At 62.0% G+C, this 21,249-nt stretch overlaps 1 protein-coding gene across 3 annotated transcripts in view; it reads right to left on the reverse strand.

Moving 5' to 3' along the window:
- Nucleotides 1-539: 539 nt before the first annotated feature.
- The window catches only part of Rme-8 (receptor mediated endocytosis 8), a 76,367-nt gene continuing 55,657 nt past the window's right edge, over nucleotides 540-21,249 (reverse strand). For 2 of the 3 annotated variants that reach the window (XM_037234571.1, XM_037234572.1), the window contains exons 21-45: nucleotides 16,652-16,784; nucleotides 15,938-16,140; nucleotides 15,487-15,637; nucleotides 15,041-15,175; nucleotides 14,563-14,714; nucleotides 13,711-13,912; nucleotides 13,221-13,412; nucleotides 12,632-12,767; nucleotides 12,194-12,378; nucleotides 11,653-11,844; nucleotides 11,196-11,375; nucleotides 10,554-10,721; nucleotides 9,835-10,065; nucleotides 9,129-9,306; nucleotides 8,275-8,292; nucleotides 7,473-7,591; nucleotides 6,670-6,817; nucleotides 6,058-6,170; nucleotides 5,499-5,668; nucleotides 5,239-5,320; nucleotides 4,677-4,895; nucleotides 4,185-4,280; nucleotides 3,339-3,529; nucleotides 2,699-2,886; nucleotides 540-678 (exon numbers count right to left, since the gene is read on the reverse strand). In XM_037234571.1, the coding sequence (XP_037090466.1) occupies nucleotides 563-678; nucleotides 2,699-2,886; nucleotides 3,339-3,529; nucleotides 4,185-4,280; nucleotides 4,677-4,895; nucleotides 5,239-5,320; nucleotides 5,499-5,668; nucleotides 6,058-6,170; nucleotides 6,670-6,817; nucleotides 7,473-7,591; nucleotides 8,275-8,292; nucleotides 9,129-9,306; nucleotides 9,835-10,065; nucleotides 10,554-10,721; nucleotides 11,196-11,375; nucleotides 11,653-11,844; nucleotides 12,194-12,378; nucleotides 12,632-12,767; nucleotides 13,221-13,412; nucleotides 13,711-13,912; nucleotides 14,563-14,714; nucleotides 15,041-15,175; nucleotides 15,487-15,637; nucleotides 15,938-16,140; nucleotides 16,652-16,784 (3,898 nt within the window). In that variant the 3' untranslated portion in view covers nucleotides 540-562. The remainder of the gene's footprint in view (nucleotides 679-2,698; nucleotides 2,887-3,338; nucleotides 3,530-4,184; nucleotides 4,281-4,676; nucleotides 4,896-5,238; nucleotides 5,321-5,498; nucleotides 5,669-6,057; nucleotides 6,171-6,669; nucleotides 6,818-7,472; nucleotides 7,592-8,274; nucleotides 8,293-9,128; nucleotides 9,307-9,834; nucleotides 10,066-10,553; nucleotides 10,722-11,195; nucleotides 11,376-11,652; nucleotides 11,845-12,193; nucleotides 12,379-12,631; nucleotides 12,768-13,220; nucleotides 13,413-13,710; nucleotides 13,913-14,562; nucleotides 14,715-15,040; nucleotides 15,176-15,486; nucleotides 15,638-15,937; nucleotides 16,141-16,651; nucleotides 16,785-21,249) is intronic. The other variant, XM_037234573.1, reaches the window with a different exon arrangement.

Here is a 21,249-nt window from a genome sequence, read left to right on the forward strand (position 1 = left end):
AGCCCGCGCGCCGCCCTTCACGCCGGAATGGAGGAGTGGCCCGCGAGCGGCAGGCGCAGTGACGTCACGGGCCCGAGGCCCGGCCGCAGCCGATCACAGCGCGACAAGAGCAGCGGCCGGCGACGCAGCGGGCAGCGGGAGCGTCTCCGCCGCGATGGGCGTGCCGGCCGCGGAAGAAGCGGGCTCGGAGCACCGGCAGTCGCCCGCGGCGACGCGGCGTGACACAAGCGCCGCCGTGGACCCGCAACCGAGTATGCCTTACAGATGACCACCCACCCACCCATGCAGACGACCTCGTACAACAGCACCCATAAAGGACATAAAATATCACTTGTAGTATCATGATGCATCTGCGTGCTACGTAACAAAGCTGCGGGCTCCGGAGTGGGCGCTGCGTCCGAGCTGGACCACTGAGCGGGTCGGCCAAGCGGCGCCGGCCCCACTCAGCCGGGCCGGGGCCGCCGCTCCGCCCGCTGCGCCGGCCGACCGGCGCCGGTCCGCGACGCCCCCGTCCCGCCAGGCCGGGGCCGCCGCCCCGCCCGCTGTCATGGACGCCGGCCGGCTATAGCAGGCCACCGCTGGTGTTGAGGCTCTCGTCGTGGTCGACGTCGGGCGGCGCGTCCGGCATCAGCTTGGCGTTGCCGGACGTCAGGTAGCCGGCCACGCCGGGCGCCGCGCCTGGGTGGCGGCGAGAGGTCAGTTGGCTGACACCACGGGCCGCACTCCGTAAGGGCACGCGTGCTGGACGGGGGTCACCTCACCACAGGGTACAGCGTCCACAGAACAGGGAATGGGAGGGGGAGGGGCGGGGGGGGAGGGGCAGCCGCGGAGAAATATACGGTTGCGGTAGACGATATGACTCAGAACGGCATCACGGTAAAAACTGGCATAAAACTGGAAGACCGGACCATTTAAACACTGACATACAAACTGATAACTATAACGCGCGGAAACTTACGTACCCCCATCAAAATTTGTGCACCGCATTGAATTAGACAAAATAGTGCATGTGCCCGAAGAGTGGGAGCCCCGGCCTTTAACAAGCTGGCTCTGCTTTGGCTACCGCGCCTCGCGGTCGGACGGTCGTCCGTTACGCCCTCCACACCAACCCGCCTTGTCTTCCAGTCCAGCGAACTGACCCTGAACGACACGCGACCTGCCGGCCGCCGCACACAGCTATGACCGAAACATGAGCCCGCACGTCCAGTGGCACCATGTCTGTTTAATGGCCGGGGTCTCGGCGATTTCTGGGGAAACGGACGCCGTCTGCTCGACTCGGGCTGATAAGCCCCAGCGTCAGCTGACTTCTGCGTCTGACATCACGTCTCGTCCCCGTAAACACGCACATCCGGAGCTGCTATCGTTTAGTTCCAGTGCAACCATTAAGTCCTAGCCTTTCCTGTTCCACGCCCCCGGTTAATTAGGGCCTTTCCTGATGCCCTCTCCTCTGAAAGAACCCAGTCTTTTATTATTACATGAATAGACTACGTCCTTTTATAATATTGCTTCAACTACCCTCAGGCAAATCAGTGGCCGCTTTACGTTACATCGCGGTCTGACTGTAAACACTGCAAATATCCGCGGACCTAGCTGGCCTAAAGCCAGTGCTGAGTGTGCCCTCCACCTACCCCGGCGAGCGAGTGGAACACCACGCCGGCCGACCAGCCCGCAAGTCCGTCCACGATGAGCTGGGACTGGTCATGACCACCTACGGTCACTGTGGCCACACCAATCAGCACCCAGCATTTGCCTGACATCGTACATGACGTCATAGCTCTGCCACGACGCTACGGAGCACGACACCGTTCTGCGGTCGCTGCGGTCGCTGGGGAGCCGCCGCAGTGATCGCAGGCGACACACGGCGGCGCGTTTACAACAATTAGGAGTCTAGGTACCTGGCGTCTTATGTGCAGCGTCAGTTGTACACAGAAAGCGATTCGACTTGCCGCACGTTATCCCCACTGAAGGTTGCGATTTTGAGCGTGTCCTTACTCCACAGGAGGAAAATCCACGCACGAAACTCAGTCGCAGCGCGCAAACCATATTACTTTTTCACGACCGCAGAACCGTCCATAGCGGAGGCCCTCTCGATGCCGCGCGAGCCACGGGCGAAACACCAACCCAGTCTGGGTGGCGGCGAGGGCGAGCTGCAGCTTCCAAGATTATCCACTGAGATCAGGCCTTTAAAAATGCATGGGGAGCACATTGGCGCGTGGGGGCCCCGCTGGAGTGGCGGCACCCAAATTAGATATGGGCCACGTTCGCGACGGGGGCCGGAAGACTACCACGACTCAAGTACCCACCCAGGGGTGCGTCGTTTTATGTGACTTTTTGCCCCGATCTGCCGATAAAATCTTCGATTGGTAAACAAGGACATTAAGTCCCTGTTGTGGACGCCATTCCCTGACCGCAGCGACCGTAATAACCGCAAGCGCCTGAACAGGGCGTCGGAGGCCCCACGGGTCTTCACGAGACGCGTCTGTCGACTGTGGCACCAGACCACGCGGCGGCACGAACGGCCCGGAGCCCGCGGCGGTGCGAGCAGCCCCGAGTCCACAGTGGCACGAACGGCCCGGAGCCCGCGGCGGCGCGAGCAGCCCCGAGTTCGCGACGGCGCGAACGGCCCGGAGCCCGCGGCAGCGCGAGCAGCCCGGGGCCGCGGCGGCGCGAGTAGCCGGCAGCCCGATCAGCGACCCACCTGTCAGGTAGCCGGCCGTCGGCGTGCTGGTGATGAAGAGGTCGTGCTTCTGGTCGCGGTACTCGGGCCACACCTGGGAGCGGTTCAGGATGGCCGACACCTGCTCGCCGTGCTGCAGGCTGCGCGTCATCGCCTTCAGCGCCTTCACGATCTGCGCCTTCACCGCCGCCGGGTTCTCCGACTCGAGCCTGTGGCACGCTCGGCCAGCGTCAGCCACGCGGTCCGGACAGAGCAGGCGGAGTTAGCGTTCGCCCGCCCCGTCTCTGGCCAACCACGCACGCGTCAGCCGTCTGACGGCATAGAGCCACGGCCCGTGACAGGCTGAGTACACGTCACTTCTGGACCGAGCACGCCAGCTGGGAGCTTTGGAGCAGGCACGATTCCCTGCCTGCGGAGAAGCGACATTATGCTTGCCCGAGTTCGCAGTCCAACCCAAGTCGTCTCTGAACCGCATGATCTTCGATTCACACCACATTCCACCTGACTGCGGTGGGCAGCAACACACAACCACCATCTGCAATACAAACATCAGCCACTGCACACCGCATCGCTTACTTACCAACGCCGCCGAACGTCTCCGCGTATTCAAAGCGCATGCGACACTCCACCGGATGACCCGGCACCGCCAGCAGCGACGCACCTGCCATCTAGCAGCGTGAGCAGGTACTGCACCAGCCGGGCGTCGAGCGCCTGCTGCACGAGCGGCTCGTGGTCGCGCGAGAACAGCCGGTACAGAGTGTCGCAGGCCACGCCCACCATGTCGCGGCGCGTCCTCATGGCGTGCACCAGCGGGCTGATGCAGTCGGCCTGGCCGATGCTGCGGGAGCACGCCTGCCGAGGGCGGCGCGGCGGCGTCGGTACCGGCCGGGACCGGGCAGAGGACAGACGGACGGACGGGCACGGGCAGACCGACAGGCAGACAGAGAAGGATACGGGCAGACGGACAGATGGACACAGACAGACGGACGGACAGACGGGCAGACAGACGGACAGACAGAGGAGGATACGGGCAGACGGACAGATGGACACAGACGGACGGACGGACAGGCGGGCAGACAGACGGACAGACAGACAGCCATGGGCAGACGGACAGACAGACGGACAGACAGACAGACAGACGGATGGGCACGGGCGGACGGACAGAGAGCGGTGCCCATGCAGCCTTGGTCACGGACATTGCCAAGGGGTAGCTGGTGACGCCAGAGCTCGTGTCACGGCGTGCTCGACAGATAACGAACCTCGGGTCATATCAGGCACTCTCACCACAGGAACGGAGCATAGTAGCCCAAGCCCTCCCTCTAACACCTATTCGCCGCCGCCATGTTGAGCGTAGCTGTCATCGCTACCTACTGGATCTGATGACATCCTGCCCTCCCACCACCCAGCTGATCCCTCCGCAGTGCGGCGTCCCTCATCGGGTCATATCTCCCGACTCCCTGACCTCCCCCGTGTTCTGAGCTTCGAGCGATGCCCAGCTCCCACTGACCTCGTTGTCGGCCAGCTGGTGGACGATCAGCAGGCAGGCCCGCAGCACACCGTCGTTCCGTGCCGTCATGGCCTTGAACAGGCGCGGGATGTGGCCCTGTCGCCGCAGAGAAGTCGGGTCATGGCGGGGTGCCCGGCCGCGCTGGTCAGCGGCGACCGCGGACCGCCGGCAGTCAGGCCACCGCGCCTCGGCACGGCCGCACGGCGCCGCCGCCGGCCGGCACTGGCGCTGCTGCGGACGGCACATCACCGCTCCTCCCGCCGTTCCGGTGTTACACACGGACACTGGGGGAGGGGGGAGGGCAGGCGCACACCTGGCCCTCCCAGTGTTATACACGGATAAGGGGGAGGGGAGGGGGAAGGGAGGCCCACATCTGCGCCTCCCGCTCCCCGGCGTCACACACCAACACTGTAAGGGGGGGGGGGGGAGGAGGCGACACACCCCCGCCCCCTGAAACCGCGGTACTCGGCGCGGACGGCGACCGAGACGCACCTGGGCCGGCACGGCGTCCAGCAGGGCGGGCTGGGCGTGCAGCAGCTGGACAGTGGCCGTGGCCACCATCTCGAGCGTATCGGTGTCCGGCGGCGCCTGCTGCATCAGCGTCAGGCCCGTGTCCAGCAGCTCGGTGAGGAACTCCTTGGGCCGGCGCAGCACCCAGCCGGGGTTGGCGATGAAGAGCCGCAGGAACACGCCGCCCACCACCACCTCGCCCTGCGGCAGGGCGGAGGGGGCGCTCAGGCCGGCCGGCCGGGCTCAGGAGCGCCGCCAGGAGCGCCGCCGACTGCGGCCGAGCTCAGGGGCGCCCCCGACCGCGGCCGAGCTCGTAACGCCAGCTGCACGGGACCGGTCGCCCCGCCAACGGGAGCGAGGAGGCCAGGAGGTCCGCACCAGGCGACTTCCGCACCGTCACCAGCCACAACAACACGATCAGTGCACTGAGGCTTCGCAGAGGCGCTTTCAGAGGTCTGGCGCGCGATCGCGGAGCGGCTCCGTGGCGGTTATTTACAGATCAGCTGACGGCGAGCCGTGCATCTCCGCCGACCTGCCCGCTCACCTGCACATTCGTGAACTGCACGGAGAAGTCATCTGGCAGCTTCCAGGCCGCGTTCGGGTCTGACCGCTGCTTCTGGTAGAACCTGACGGCGAGGGGGTACGCTGTCATGTGCGTGACTGCAGACATAGACGACGACATTGCCCTGAGAGTACGACCGCGCTGCGGATTACTGCACAATGGTCACCCGGTATGCATCAAGGTCACGAAACTTTGTCCGCAGGCTTCTCCGTGGGCGCCAGACCGGCCGCCGGCTCACTCACGCCACTTTGAGCCGGCGCACGGTGTCGCAGATCTTCTCGCGCGCCTCGTCGTTCCAGATGAGCTCGGGGTTCTCCTGGACCGACTCGAACATGTGCACGCTGCTCTCGGGCGAGTCACGCATGGCGTCCATGTAGAGCGGCGGCAGGAAGCGCAGCAGCGTGAGGCGCACCTGGCGGCAGCGCGGCGCCGGCTGAGGCGCGCCGCCAAGCCACGGGGCGGCGGCAGGACGATCCCCAGCCGCTGTGACGGGCTCGGCCCCGTCACGCGGAGGACGGTGGGTCAGGCGATCAAAGGACGACAAACGAGAGGAGGCCGGTGAGCTGAAGTGGGACCAAAACCATACGCCGTTCTTCGGCTGAGCTGCGGAAGGTTGCGACGAGAGCCGAACAACTTGTTTTTGTCTGGTGCAGAACTACCCGAGTGCTTCGCTAATGGAAGGAGTGGAGATGACAGTCTCGAATCACAGCACCAGATGTCACGTGACGACGTGACATCCTGGGTTTGCTACTGGCGATCACGACCATGACAACCAGCTGGAACGTCCGCCTCCTGTCTCACCTTGGGCCCGACCAGTTTGTCGGAGAGCATCTTCGCCAGCAGTTCGGCGGTCTTGTTTCGAACATCCGGATGGGTGGCGTTGCAGAACAGGTCCAGAAGGTATATCACGGCACCTGACAATGGCCCATCACCAAGCTTGAGCGGTTCGGAACACCGACCTGTTAGTTCGTATTCACTGTACGAGACGAGGAAAATCAACAGACCGACAGAACACGCTCCGCCAGGGCAAAGACGCCGCTACGTCGCTATGAGATTGTTTTCAAGGCACGGCTCCGAGCAACCCCTGCAGCCCTCTGATGGCCTCTGTCCACAGCCAGGGAGACGCCATGGTTTGGGTTCTGTACGATAACGTGCAATGCCCGATTGCCGTTTGTATCGCCACAATATGTCAAAAAGCCGAAGTCCCGAGAACACGGCCGCACACCAGTCCACACAAACGAGCAAATCCCATCAGCCGGTCCCGACTGAGGCCCCTTATTTACGGCATGGACGCCAGTCTGCCACAGAGCTGCACACACGCCGAGTCAGAGCCAACAGCGCAGACGCCGTGCCGACTGCTCCCCGTCCGGCATGGCCCTGGCCAGAGCCGCGGCAGCCGCTCTGGCGCCTCACCGCGGTTCATGCCCTCCTTGACGATCTTGGTGTTGGACATGAGCGCGTGCAGGGTGTCGAGCGTCTGCGGCAGCGCCGCCGGCAGCGTGTGCAGCAGCAGCAGCAGCGACGTCACCACCTCCGAGGCGGCGATGTCGCTGACGCACTCCTGCCGTGGCAACGGCGGCGTCTTAGGTCAGCGGCCGCGGCACGGCGACGCACGGTGTGGCGAGGTCAGGGGTCAGGGCAGGATGTCACAGGGCAACGACGGGGTCACAGATCAACTATTGGGTCACAGGACGACGATGAGGTCACAAGTTAGGGCAGATGTCACAGTTGGTTGGTTATTTGGCCTTTAGGGCACATCGACTGCACGGTCATACAGCGCCCATCCGTCAGGGCTTCACAAGTCACACGCCGCCAGCACACGAGAAAACATTCACGTATGGCTCTTTTGCAGACCTGAGCAGGCCCTCAGGCAGGGTGGGCGTGGTGTCCTCCGGTGATACCAAGCGAGAATCAAAGATCATGCCATACAGCGCGTAAAAGCCTACCCGACTCGCGAAACATCAGCTCACGATGCAGCATCGCCTACCAGGCACGTTGCCACCAGCCTGAGGTTGTTCCTGCCACAAAATATCATTGGGGCTTTACGACACACTCGGCTGCTGAGGCTACCTGGGGTCGCCTGCCTTTCACCCTAGCAGGATGGGCGGGCAACGCAGGAATCGAACCCCGGACCTTTGGCTTCCGAGACGAGCAGCTTAGTCAATCCACACCCACCCAGCCCAGGTCTGCCGTCGGCTGCCGGTGAGGTCCCGTACCTGGTTGCCCGTGACGCACGTGATGACGTTCAGCGTCCGCTGCTGGACGCCGGTCATGCCCTCCAGCCGGAGCAGGCCGAACAGCAGGCCGAAGTGGCCGATGCACTGGAACTCCACGCCTGTAACGCAGCGCCAGTCAGAGACGCCAGCCGCGCGCCGCGTCCCGCCGAGCCGGCGAGAGCGGCCGGCTCGAGCGGCACGCCCGGCGGCCGGACGTCGACTGGTGCCGCCGCCGCTGGCCGACACGCGCCGGGCGGCCCCTGGCCGTCACCGGCGGTGGCGTCACCGCGAGCAGCGCGCCGGCGCGGGGCCGGGGGAGCGCCGCTGAACCGGCATGCCATGCCCATGCCGCGGCGGGGCGCTGTGCGACGGCCGGCTGGTCGGCGGCGGCCGGGCGAGCAGCGCGAAGCGAGCCTCCACATCCGCCGGTACGACCAGCCATGCACATGAGACATGCTGCTGCCTATCGATTCCAGCGTTTTATCGAATCTGGGTGGGGATGGGAAAGGCGATGCGCTACACGGCTACATGCCACATGCGCCAGAAACAGAAGCATTCAATAGCTACCGGCGAATCCCAACCATATCCAAGACAGCACGCCCGCCTACGAAGACACGTTCGAGCTGGCCGCAGCAGCGCGGCCGCCTATCGAAGTGACCGCACCGTTCCCTGCCAGCGGCTGGTGACCCGGTACGGAACACGAGCACCGGCCACCGCTGGCTCGCGGCGTGCCGCCTGAGCCGGACGGCGCCGGCGGCGACATGCGAGTCACGGACACGTGCCGCATGCGACCCCGGCTCACCTAGCTCGCGACGCTCGGCTGAAAGTGTCACACCGCCGCGTCAGTGGCCGAAGGGGAGCACCTCAGAGGCACGTCACACTGAGAGGGAGTCACCACACCCCCGGAGGGGCGTCGCCGCCGCGTCAGTGACAGAAGGGGAGCACCTCGGAGGCACGCCACACTGAGATGGAGTCACCACACCCCCGGAGAGGCGTCACCGCCGCGTCAGTGGCAGAAGGGGAGCACCTCGAAGGCATGTCACACTGAGAGGGAGTCATCACGCCCGGAGAGGTGTGGCACACCACCGCAGCAGCTCTGCTGCATAGCGTGAGACTCCTGTGCTCAACTGAATGTACACAAGAATACCGGCAACGATGAGCGAATATATCGGTGGCAAATGATTCCCCCTGTGAATGAATCTAGCATGAATCCGACCTATGGTTTCCGAGCTGGATTGTTCAATAATGTCTTTGTCAACACCACAAACTGATGAACTGACAAGTGTCTGAACGACTTAAAGATGTCTCCGAGTCTGTGAGTGAATGACCATCATAGTGTATGCCATAACGCAACATTGTGATGCATTGTGATTGTGACACATATGATATGTAGGCGTAAAAACACGTGATGAAAGGACTTTCGGCGCTCGGCACACTCCACCAGCGTACACTATATGGAGGAAAAGCCAAGAACAACAGGTCGCACACACCCCATATCATCATACAGCCCCTCTGTACAGCATGCACCCCATGTGACACACACCCTAAACAGCATATCCACCCCATACAGCTCAAATACACCCTATCCGAGACACACGCACAACCCCACACAACACCAGCACATTCCCACCCAGCCTCCGCTTCCCATTGACGTACCGGGGTTGTTCTGAATGACGTTGGCGAGCGCCTCGAGCGCCATCTCGGCGTGTTTCACTTTGCTGCCGCCGGCGTCGCTGGCGTCGGCCGGCGCCGCCGCCAGCGACTGCAGACTGTGCAGGTACTGCGTCAGCGAGCCGATGAAGTCCAGCAGGTCGATCGCCAGACCCTTGGGGTTCTGCGGCGCGCGGATGCCGGTCGGCAGTTAGAGCCCGCATCGGGGATGCCACTCGCCCCAGCTTTCTGCCGGCGCTGGGGGCTTCCCTCGGCCGGGAGAGGTGGGGGTGGACGCTGAACAGGTTTCCGCACCAACCCATCTCGAAGGCCCGCGCTGGATTGCGGCCAAGGACTGTCCAGGCGGTGCACATTTTGGTAGTAACACATCTATTACATCACGGGAATTGGTGTACGATGCCACGATGACGCCTAATGAAATTCGCTAAGAGCCACAGACTAGCGGCGCTACATGCACAGCTTCCCCTTATTCGTTTTCTCGGTTTTGCGCTTTGACTGCCATAGTCAGTGCCCAGACGAGCGTGGAGGAAGAAGGCGGCGGGGCACACCAAAGCCATACAAAGCCGCATCCACACCCGTATCTGGCCTGCAAGCACGCATCATCACAACAGTGAAGTCTGCGCCGCCTACGAGCCGTCACCGACAACAGATAGCCAGCAGCTAGCCCACGACTTTGCACCACCGACCGCACCTCCAGCGCGAAGGACGGCTGCTGGTTGTAGATGCGGACGAAGACGTTGCCGACCACCAGCTCGTCCTTGTGGGCGGAGAAGCAGAACTCGGCGCCGAAGTTGGGGTCGCTCTCCCCGGTGCGGATCTTGCTCGTCTGCTGCTCCTTCAGGAACTCGCGCAGCTCCGACCGAGTGCTGTTGTCCCAGATGATGTACGGATTCTCTGTGTTGCTGTTGAGCAGCTTCAGCACCTGGCGACACACGACATTCGAGCGTGTGCCGGCTCCGGCCAGACCGCGTGGACTTGCAGCACCGTCGGGCTGCAGGAGCGGCCACAGCGGTGTCGGGTAGGGAGGGGGAGCGGCACAGCAGTGTCAGGGAGAGGGAGGGGAGTCACAACAGTGTCGGACAGCAGGAGTGGAGTCACATAGCTGGGACCCGTCATGGCACTAATGTGACCCCACCGGACAGACTACCCGATGTTTAGAACTGGCACGTCATTTACGGGTTTCCTCCAGACCTGCTTGAAATATCACTCAGATAATCCCCACCGACGCACTTTCATCTGTGGCATCAGGCACCCCACAACGCTACGTCAGTTTCAACCCCAATCTCTTCGAATTGTGGCACCAAACTTGCCTCAAACACGCCTGTTGTGCTGTGGAACAACGGAACACATGCCACCCTGCCTCCGGGCGACAGCGGTGCCCGACAGCGTGGGGAGGCCGGCGAGCCTCACCTCGTTCATTTTGTACTGGCGCAGCAGGTGCACCACGTGGGGCGTGAGCATGGCCTGGAGCGCGGCGTCGATGGCGCGGTTGGGTGGCGTTTCGTCGTCGCCCGTCAGGTAGCCGGAGAGCCGCGCCAGCGCCAGCAGCGACTTCTTGGCCAGCGTGTTGGCCGCCTCCTGCCGGCCGATCCGCGGCGTCAGATCGGCCGCCGGCGGCTGACGGCCGCGGCCGCTACAGGGCAGTCATGCCCACGCACGCACGCACGCACGCACGCACGCACAGCGACATGACATGGTCAGACCCAGCCCTACACAGCTGTCAAACTCGACACCACGTAAACGGCGGTCACTTCCGACAGCCACCCACGCACGCGCGCACGGACGCACACGTACACACGTGTATGCACACCATTCGCACACAATGCCAGTCAGAACCATGACGCACAAAACAGTCAGCAAACACCACAAGACGATCAGACTCGGTGTACATACGCGTGGCAATGAGGACCGTACGCCGTTCAGCACCGCGCTTCTTGTGAGAGACAGTGACACAGCCACAAGCCTGACACGACGCTTTGACACTGTCCAGCACCGCGTCTCCACCGTTCCCGGTCGTCCCCGCCGGGTCCTTGCGCCCGCCCCGCCCCTGACCTGCTGGTTGGTGCTCTCAGTCTTCTCGACGCCGCCCTCGTCCAGCGTGAAGTCGTAGTAGAAGAGGAAGAGCAGCAGGTGCCACAGCACGCCGGCCTGCATCATGTGCAGCTGCAGGATCGAGTCGGCCGCAAACGCCGACACGCACTCCACGCCGATCACGCAGAGCCGGGTCAGCCGCTGCCAGGTCAGTTCAGGTCAGTTGGTACACTCGGCGGAGATCGCGCAGTGCCGGGTCAGCCGCTGTCAGGTCAGCTCAGGTCAGGCCGCAAAAGGGCTCCAAGTCACGCGGAATCAACTAATACAATGCTGATGACCTTCACCCTCACGGCCCACTCTGCCGGTTGAATGGCCTATTGCCATTAGGTAACAAGCAAGCGAATCCGAACCGCCGCGACCCCACCGCCCACCCAGCTGCAAACCTCGTGTAACGCGCTGGGTCGCACACGAGTCCTACCTTGTAGTAGAGTATGCGGCAGAGGTCCTGGATGATCTGTGGCATCTCGATCAGCTTGTCGCGGCACTGCTGGAACTGGGCGGCCACCGTGTAGCAGCGAGACACGTGCGAGCACACCTGCACGGCCACGTCATCCGGTCGCGACGACTTGGACAGCACTGAGCAGCACCGGCTGTAGGCCGACTGCAGCAGCTGCGGACGGGCGAGGGCAGGTCAGACCACACGGCGCCGAACAGCACCGGCTGTAGGCCGACTGCAGCAACTGCGGACGGGCGAGGGCAGGTCAGACCACACAGCACCGGCTGTAGGCCGACTGCAGCAGCTGCGGACGGGCGAGGGTAGGTCAAATCACACAGCACCGAACAGCGCCGGGTGTAGGCCGATGTTATCGGCTGTGCACAGAGGAAGGCATGTAACACCACACAGCGGCTGGCCCGGCCTCCACTGGTGGCGTGCGTGCTGAAGCGATGCCGCCAGACGGCGATCGGAGCGGCCCCTACTCGGGCCGGCCGCCGTGCCGCCGGACCAGGCCTCGCCGTACCTCGAGCCCTCGCTCCCGCCGCAGCTCCTCGGCGTTGAGTGCCGAACAGCGGACCGTGTAGTAGGCCACCTCGGTGGCGGCGGCCAGCAGAGGCGCAGACTTGCTGAACAGCTGGTCGTCCTCCGTCTCCATGCGGATGGTGGTCACCAGCATCGGGTAGCCGGCGTACTTATACGGCCGGAGCTCTGCAGAAGTCAGCACACGTAACGTCCCACCGAGCCGAATGATACGGCAAATGTTCGAACAACAGTATACCCATCCTTAGCATCTGCACAGACATCAGCGCACATTAGCATGACTGCGAAATGCAATGAGGTAACCACAAGCGTATGGGTGAACTTCAACGAGCACGGCTAACACGGCTAACACCGTGGACGATGTTGGCAAAACGCAAAACGGACACGTTAGCGGTGGGCTGGCCGGCGGCCGGCCACCCACCGTCTCCGTAGCGCGAGAAGAGGATGCTCTGCGCGCGCAGGATGAGCACGATGTTGTGCGGGTCGGGCCCGTCCACGGTGCGCGCCGACCGGCTGCAGAGGAACTCGTACGCCCGGTTCACGTCCTCGAACTTGTCCTGGGGGCGGCCGAGGCGCGCTGAGAACCACCGCTGACCGGCCGGCCGACCGGCGCCGACCGGCGGCCGCGACACACCCCGCAGAAGGGCAGCACGGGGAGACGGCGGCAGGTCACCAGGCCCCGCCACCTGCCTGCGGCTGTGTGGTGGACAAGTTCGAAGTTCAGAAGCTGCGTCAAGCGAGAGACGTTCTCTGGTCACGCTCTCTATTTGCCTGCATCAATCCACACATAAGCCAGCGGTGCGTCACGCCCCATGCCCCCCTCCCCCCCCCCCCCCCACGTTAATCTTCGAGCGTTCATCCGTTCATTCGTTTACACACTTTGCGCCGGTCCCTTCACTCAGCACTTGCTCTGCCGTCCAGGCGGCACCTCGGTGCCGCTTCCTTCCCATCCACCCCGCCGTCAGCGTCTCCCCGGGTGGTGTGCATCATACGGTGTCTCCCCCACCTACCCTGCCGTCGGGGTTCTTGTCCGGGTGGTACTTCTGCGCCAGCCGGAAGTAGGCCTTGCGCACGTTGTTCTGCTCGTGCGCGCGGCCTGGCTCCAGGCCCAGCACGGCCAGCGCCTCGTCCACCGACATGCTGGGGGGCTTCTTCTCCACTTCGCGCTTCCAGGCGAGCAGCACGTCCTTGAGCAGCGCCACCTGGCGGGCGACAGAGCGCCCGTCAGACAGGCGGAGAGGGTGGGGGTGACGCACACACCGGATACGAATCTGAGTGATTGTGTATGCATGTGTATGTGTGCGTGTGTGTGTGACTGTTCTGCTAGCACGCATGGATAGCAGGTCATGCCACTTTGTTCATACGACATCAACAGACATTCATAACATTCACTGACTCAGCGACTCAGTGATTCCGTGAACAATGAACTACGACGGTCCACCACCACCGAGGCACCGCTGCTCCCGCCAAGTCAGGCGCGCGCGGGTCGGGCCGCCTCACCGGATCCTTGATGGGCCAGTCGGGGAACTTGGCCGTGTCGCACAGGTGGCGCAGGTAGAAGATGCTGCAGAAGAGCTCGCGCTCCAGCTGCGGGTACGTCACGTGCGGCATCGGGCAGTACTGGTAGATGGCGCGCGTGTTGGAGCGCAGCCGCGGCGAGAAGTCGGCCAGGTGCGCGGCGATCCGGCCGATCATCATCTTCCTGGGTCAGCGGCGAGGACACGCGGTCAGCAGGACGGGAGGGGACGACGGGGCGCCGCGCCTCCGACGCCGGCCCGGATCAGTCAGCAGCGGGGAGGACGGGGCGCCGCGCCTCCGACGCCGGCCCGGCTCCGTCAGCAGCGGGCGGGACGGGGCGCCGCGCCTCCGACGCCGGCCCGGCCCCGTCAGGAGCGGGCGGGACGGGGCGCCGCGCCTCCGACGCCGGCCCGGCCCCGTCAGCAGCGGGCGGGACGGGGCGCCGCGCCTCCGACGCCGGCCCGGCTCCGTCAGCAGCGGGCGGGACGGGGCGCCGCGCCTCCGACGCCGGCCCGGCCCCGTCAGGAGCGGGCGGGACGGGGCGCCGCGCCTCTGACGCCGGCCCGGCTCCGTCAGCAGCGGGCGGGACGGGGCGCCGCGCCTTCGACACCGGCCCGGCTTCCAGCTGACCCGCAGCGACTTCCACACAAAACATGTCGGACCGCGCTACGAAGCGAACGCTGGCGCTTGCACGCATCCGCTTCTAGACGGAAGCCCGATTACCGCCGCCGAAGCGAACTCGACCAACGTCGTGACAGCACAACCCAGGACTAGGCCGCTCCCGCGCCGCCCGCCTGCCCGCACGGCCAGCGCGCGTCCGGCGCGCCCGCTCACCTCATCTCGTTATTCCAGATCACTTCCGGCGTGTCGAACTCGCCCAGGTAGATGTGGGCGAACTTCTCTGCGCCGTAGTTGTGCAGGTAGCACACCATCGCCTCGGGCACCAGCTGGCCCAGCACGCTGCGTTGCATCAGGTCACTACCGCTCTGGGCGCACACGCGCGGGGGGCCGCCGGTCAGTGGGCGGAGCGCAGACACACGCGCGGGGGGCGGCCGGTCAGGGGGCGGAGCGCAGACACACGCGCGGGGAACTGCATCCCGTTGTCCCCGCTCGCACCCTCCCCCTCGCCTGTCCCGCCTGCTCAGGCAGCGATCGCCCCTTCCCCCTCCCCCAGGCACAGCCAGAGACATCACCAGCGTGTGGACCTCCCCACTCCGCCATCGAGGGCGCGTCGCGGCCTCCCAACAGCAGCGGGGCGTCGACGTGCCGAGTGACGTCAGCGCGCGTGACGTCAGGTACAGCGCCCGCTCACCTCCTCGGACCGGAACGCCTGGCTGATGTGCGTCAGCTGCAGGAACTTGGCGATCGGCAGCACGTTCGAGCCCGTGTACATCAGGATGAAGAAGTAGACACCCGTCAGGTACATTTTCGACAGCACCGGGTTGTCCTGGAGGCAAGGCGAAAGCCTTGATGGAAAGCCCGATGAACGGACGAATAAAAGCAGCCCAGCAATCACCTCCCCCAGAATGTTGCCAACAACGAAAGATTTCATTCAACTTCAATTTCTCGGTCAGGCAAGCATGAACTTCTCCACATAAGTGCATTATTTACCTTGTGATACACGCAGTAATATGCCGCATCCTCCGCGTACACACACGCCGCGACTGTACACTGAGAGACCGACTGACTGCACCGGCCCGTGACTGTGGCCGTCACCGCGTGGCTGCCGCACTCGCCGGCGTCCCAGCCGGAGCGTACCCGGACGACGTCGGTGAGCAGCGTGGCCACCTTCTCCACCAGGATGGGGTCGAACGTGAGCAGCAGCTGCACGATGTGCGGCAGGCAGCCGGGGTCGCTCAGCAGCCGCTTCACGCGCGGCAGCGGTCGGATCACAGAGCCGCGCGCGTCCCTGGCGGCGGCCGGGTGGGCGTCATCTGACGCGCGGACCTCCACTGCGCCGCTCGGCCGGCTTGCGGACCGCGGGCGGACGCCAGCCTGCGGCCGCCGGCCGCACGCGCCGCCCCATCAACGCCCGTCAACGCTGGAAATGCGTCATGTCGGCGCCCGCGCCTGCGCGTTGTGCAGACAAGCCGCGGTTGCCGTCGCTTTGGCCGCCCCCTCCCCCTCCCATTCACAGCACACTGGCACACCCCCGGCCCCAACCAACACAGCACCCGGGCAGCGGCGCGAGCAGTGGGCGCCGCCGTACCGACTGGGGTAGTAGTGGCACATGGTGATGAAGATGTTGAGGATGGTGACGGCCATGTCCGTCTCGTTGAGCACCGCCTGGCCGGTGGCGCAGAGCGTCCAGCGCAGCTGCGGCACAGCCTGCAAGCTGCGCCAGCCGTCCATGCCCTGCGCCCAGCAGCGCGAGCGGGCCGTCAGCGTGCCGTCCTCCCAGAAAGCGCGCATCTGCGGCACGGCGGGACTGGCGTCAGACTGGGAGCGGCCCCGGCGGCGCCGGCGGTGAGCACGTGCAGCGGCGGCACCGGCTGTGGACGGCGCCGGGGAAGGGCCTCCGGCCATGGCGGTGGCCGCCCCCGCCGGCCCGCCCAGTCACGGTGAGAAAGACGTTAGCACCCTGGTCCCCCCGGTAAACATTGTACACAAGCGGACATCAATAACCAACAGCATCCATGAAGATAGACGGTCCCTGGCGATGCCCATCGTAGCTCTTTGACCGCAGATGGAGCACCATGACTCCTTGCTCCCGGAGATGCGGTGTCCCTACCGGCCCTCGACCCGGCACTCTGACCACTGACATCCCTGACCCCTGTGTCCCTACTGACCTCCTTGGCCCCTGTGTCCCTACTGACCTCCTTGACCCCTGTGTCCTACTGACCTCCCTGACCCCTGTGTCCCTACTGACCTCCTTGACTCCTGTGTCCCTACTGACCCCCTTGACCCCTGTATCCCTACTGACCTCCTTGAAGCTGTACGGTCCCTGTCGGTCCTGTTTGTCGGCGTCGGCCGCTTTGAAGTACCACTCGCGCTCACCCACGTCCGCGTCGCTCTCGCCGTACTCTATCACATTGGACTGGGTTGGCACGTACGCCCTGCGAAACAAAGACGGACACGCTGTAGCAAATGAAACGGTCATCTGGCCACCATTGGACCCACACCATCCACGCACTGTTCCTGACTCCCGCAACAGGATAATCACCCATTCTCGTCTCCCATAACCAGCTGAAAAGTGCCAGCAGCGCTCGCAGTGCACGGGAAGGAAACTGCCGTAGCATGTTACTGTGGAGGAAGTCGGGTCCTTCCGCAACACTACGCAGTGGGCGAATGGCCGCTTGAAGTTCCGTCACGATAAAATACTTGTACGTCAGTATGTCACCTGTATAAAAAGATGACTTCCAAAGGTTCACATCGTTCCCTGCATCGCAAAGCAGCCGTGGGTCGAAAGTGTCATTTCGGCACCGGTTTGACAAGGTAAACATTGTACACAAGCAGACATCCATTACCAACATCCTCCATGAAGAAAGACGGTCCCTAGCGACACTCATCGTGGCTCTCTGACCGCACAGGGACCCCAATGGTCTGCAAGACATCGCTATGGCGCGTGATGTCCTCATTAAATGCTAGCGGTACGGGAAATGAAAATAATGGGTACAACGCGACGATTCTTTTAATACGGACCCCGACGTGCGACCTCGGCATTGAAAATTCAGTGAGCTGACGTAGCTGCGTCATCACGTACATTTCGCCCCTCGCACAGTGCGGCGCGCAGCCTCGCCGACTCGCCTGAAGACCACGAGGTTTAGTTCATTGCCGTACTGGTAAAGTCCTAAAATCTCTCGGACGCGCGCGAAAAGCGTCGCAGTAACCGTCGTTCAACTAAGGTACAGAGGTGCGACGAAGGAACCATAGGTACGCGGAGTGCATCCTTTCGCCGCGCTCAAAACAAAAGGCGTAAAATCTTCCGCAGTCAGGCTCACAGGGTCGACATCGCGAGAAAATAATTCATCCAGGCGGGTCCCAAATCCGCTCCAGTCCGCCTTCTTTGAGTTCCACCGGAAGAACAGCACCATCACGGTAATGGATCTAGACCGGAACATGGTCACCCGCGAGGGGCCTACTGACGCATCCCAAGGGAAGTGTATTATAAACTGCGGACTGCAGATGCTTAGGTCTAACGCTGACGATCGTTCTGATGGCAGTGTAAAATGCGTCCCTGTTCCTGTGATTAAAACACATAAACCTTAGTCACGTACAACAACGTCACATAACTTACCACGAGTGTCCATGGAAGCCCTTCCCACGCACGCACAGCGTGATGTGCATCAAAATTGCCTAAAATCAGCACAGGGGAAGGGAGTTGGGAGATTACGCAACCAAGTCCTGCAAATAGAAACGGAGCCGCAGGTCGTAAGTAGACAGGGCAGACAGCTATGGCGCGATGGTTTCATTTCGCCATTGCTGCAACGGCTGGCAAGTCTGTTCTTAACACTAGTTGCTGTGTGGACACACTGGTGCAGAGCTAGCAGGACGCCGCCGCGAGAAACGGTGTCTGTTGACATGTCAGTCCGGAAGGTAACGCACCCTTGCAGGCTGGAGGTCGTACCAGGCGCCAGCTTTGTCTCCTAGCGACACAAGGCTACCGGGGCAGTGCACACTTAAAACTGTCTGCGAGTCCTGGATGCTTAACCTCACGCCTCTACAGTTCCACTGTAAAGAGGCTGACTGAATGGGGGGGGGGGGGGGCGGGGGGGAAGGCTTTAAAATACCGCGAGGCTTTAAAAAAAAACAACTCAGCATCGCCAGAGGCCGGCATGGATGTCGGTCATGCCTTTAGGATCGGCTCCTAATAAAACCGGGTGGGTCCCTGAGTCAATCCGGGGCCTACCACCATTTCATGGCAACATACGCCTCGGCGGGCTAAGCTTTTCCGGGCGTCCCATTCTAAGCGCGTAGGGCGCCGGCGAGGACGTGGTCCTCGGTAGCGGCGGCGGCGGACGAACACTAGACGGACCTTTCCACAGGCCTGAGCGGCCTGGGAGAGCTGCCACACGCCTTCGGGGCAGTGGGGGGCCTCCCCGCTAGCACGGTCGCCAGGTCTCCTCCAGAAACCCGGTTGGCTGCCTTGTCGCGCCGGGCTCGCCAAGCGCGCCCGGTAACAAGGGGTCGACCGACGGCGCCCGGACGTCAGCGTGAAGCCCGGTCACGCCCAACTACCCTCCATCCACTGTCCCCTGCCACCGGCAGCGGTCACCAGCGAGGGAGAGGGGAGCAAGGTCGGAGCACGGTCTCCTTCGACCGTCCCAGCGAGGAAGCGGGTGGGGTGGGGCATATTTGCAAGATGGGTGTGCTAATTTGGGCACATGGCGATAATTTTGCACCATATTTTTATCAACCGGAGGATCAAACAAGAAACCAACAGGTTGGCTGGCCTGCGACCAGAGGCCTTTGTGTTGTTCTCACCCAAAATCCTTCTAAACTCAAGTACCGTGGATTTCGGAATCGGTTTAGATGAGGTTGGTACAAGTGAGGTTGTTGGGGATAGTTGCCTTATATGCTTCCTTTGACAAGCCACCTGCACTTGGGCATCAGAAACAGCTTCATTTCCCATGAACCCGTTTGATCGTATTCCAATATTCGCCGGTTTCAAGCCCTATTTCCGTCTCGAGCAATGTCGCGCCCAATCCTGCCCAACGTGCCCAATGGCAGCGTTCCAGGTAGGGTTGACTGCGATTTGAGATGCTGATTCTCATCATATATCAACAAATGACTGCATTCAACACTTCCCTCAAAACAATTCAATTTATCGTGGTCTAGCCAGTTACATGTTGATCTAAAAAACAGGACATAGTCGTCCCATAGAGTGTGTGATGTAGCCTCGGCTCGGCCTTTCCTGGCGTGTCTAAGACCTTGCTTGTCACTAGCGCGTAAGCCCACCATGAAACATGGTGTGCTGTCAAAGTAAGTGACGCTCGCACTATGACGTCACTTATCCAGTACCTCCTGACACAATGCAGGTCGATAACTCAGCGTAACAACCGTGACGCTGAAGGTCTTTTCCGTTATATTAATTAAACGTATTTCAGCCCAGCAAAAGCTTTGAAAGAAGTGATCAATCGCAAAATAATGTATTTGGTCAGATATGGACGAGAGGACACACGCAGCCACCATGCCGAAAAGAACTCAAATTGTAATTATTCCAAAGCAGGATACTCCAACTGTCCAGCTCATCGGGGTCATTCAGCAACAGCGTCTTCGTATGGGATCATTTCCGTGTTTGCTTCCTCCTGGGTGCAGGTTCTTCATGCCCGGGCGGCTCAGGTAGCACAACTGGCCGAAGAGCAGGTCCTAACCACCCAGAGTCAAAATGCATCTTAGAATACAACGTCGTCGACAACGGCGACGGGCACTCGAACTAGACTTGCTGCGACATTTTATGACGCACTTTGCGGTGCAGATAGCGAGACGGACAGGAACAGCTCTGCGCTCCAGCAAAGCAACGGCGTCGTCCGCCTCCGCGTCTGCGTCGGGCGACGGTGCCGCAGCGCAGGCGACGGCGAACGCGACCAACAGCAGAGCCAGCAGGGCAGTGAAGCGCATGGCTGCTGGTGAGAGGTGTCTGTGTGCCGAGATGGCCGCCCGTGCCGCCTTTTAAACCCGGTAGGAACAAAGCTCTGGCTTCGCATGCGGCTGGGGCACGCTGATTGGCTCAGACCACGTGTTCATAATCCAGCTATTTGTCATCTGTTGACGTACGTGTCTCTCAACGATGGATGAATAAAGATCATCCATGCAAATCGATTCATGCCACAGGTGCTACTAGATATTTATAGCTCTGCGCATGTAACTGGTTTTAAATAAGCCCCTTCTTCTTTGAAACGGAGTCACATTTGCAACGGCAAACGAGAAAACACGTATGTATTATTTGGCCTCGAGCCCCAAGACATGGTATAATTCACGTATATTTCGTAGGTCACCAGGTTTTCGAGACTGCGAAGGATTTCAAGATTGGCCGCCATCAACAACAAAAACATGCGCTATTCTTCATGCATGTGTACTTACGAAAGTACTACAAGTGACCCCGCGGTATGCAGCGGCGTCAACTCGGTGGAGCCTGCTTAACTCCCGGAACTGAGCTGGGTGCTCAGGAGCATGAGTGCGTCCAAGGCATGTAACGATGGTAGTAGCAATCTACCCATGTTATGTCTCATGTTTTCAGCCAATCGACACCACTTATGACGCTTAAACGCCTCCATTGTGTCTGGCATCGAACCATAAGAATGGAAATTAGTTGCTATTTTACCAATGGCTGAGGCTGGTAGTCAAACTGCTCCAAACAATTCTACGCTAATTTTCCTCCATCCAATTCATGTCATCACTCGTGCTTCCTGTCTCTTAGCATTGTTCGCTCGCTTTTCCTGCAGCGAATGCTTCCACGATTGAAACACTATCAGTTTACATATGCGGCCACCGCATCTAGCGCAAAGATGCAACGGCACGAAGAGCCTACCGGTAACCAATGAGGGGTCGGGCCGGACAAATATATCATGCTAACAGCAG

Source organism: Pollicipes pollicipes, unplaced genomic scaffold (assembly GCF_011947565.3).
Source record: "Pollicipes pollicipes isolate AB1234 unplaced genomic scaffold, Ppol_2.1 Scaffold_7231;HRSCAF=8579_pilon_pilon_pilon, whole genome shotgun sequence".
Classification (NCBI taxonomy): domain Eukaryota; kingdom Metazoa; phylum Arthropoda; class Thecostraca; order Pollicipedomorpha; family Pollicipedidae; genus Pollicipes; species Pollicipes pollicipes.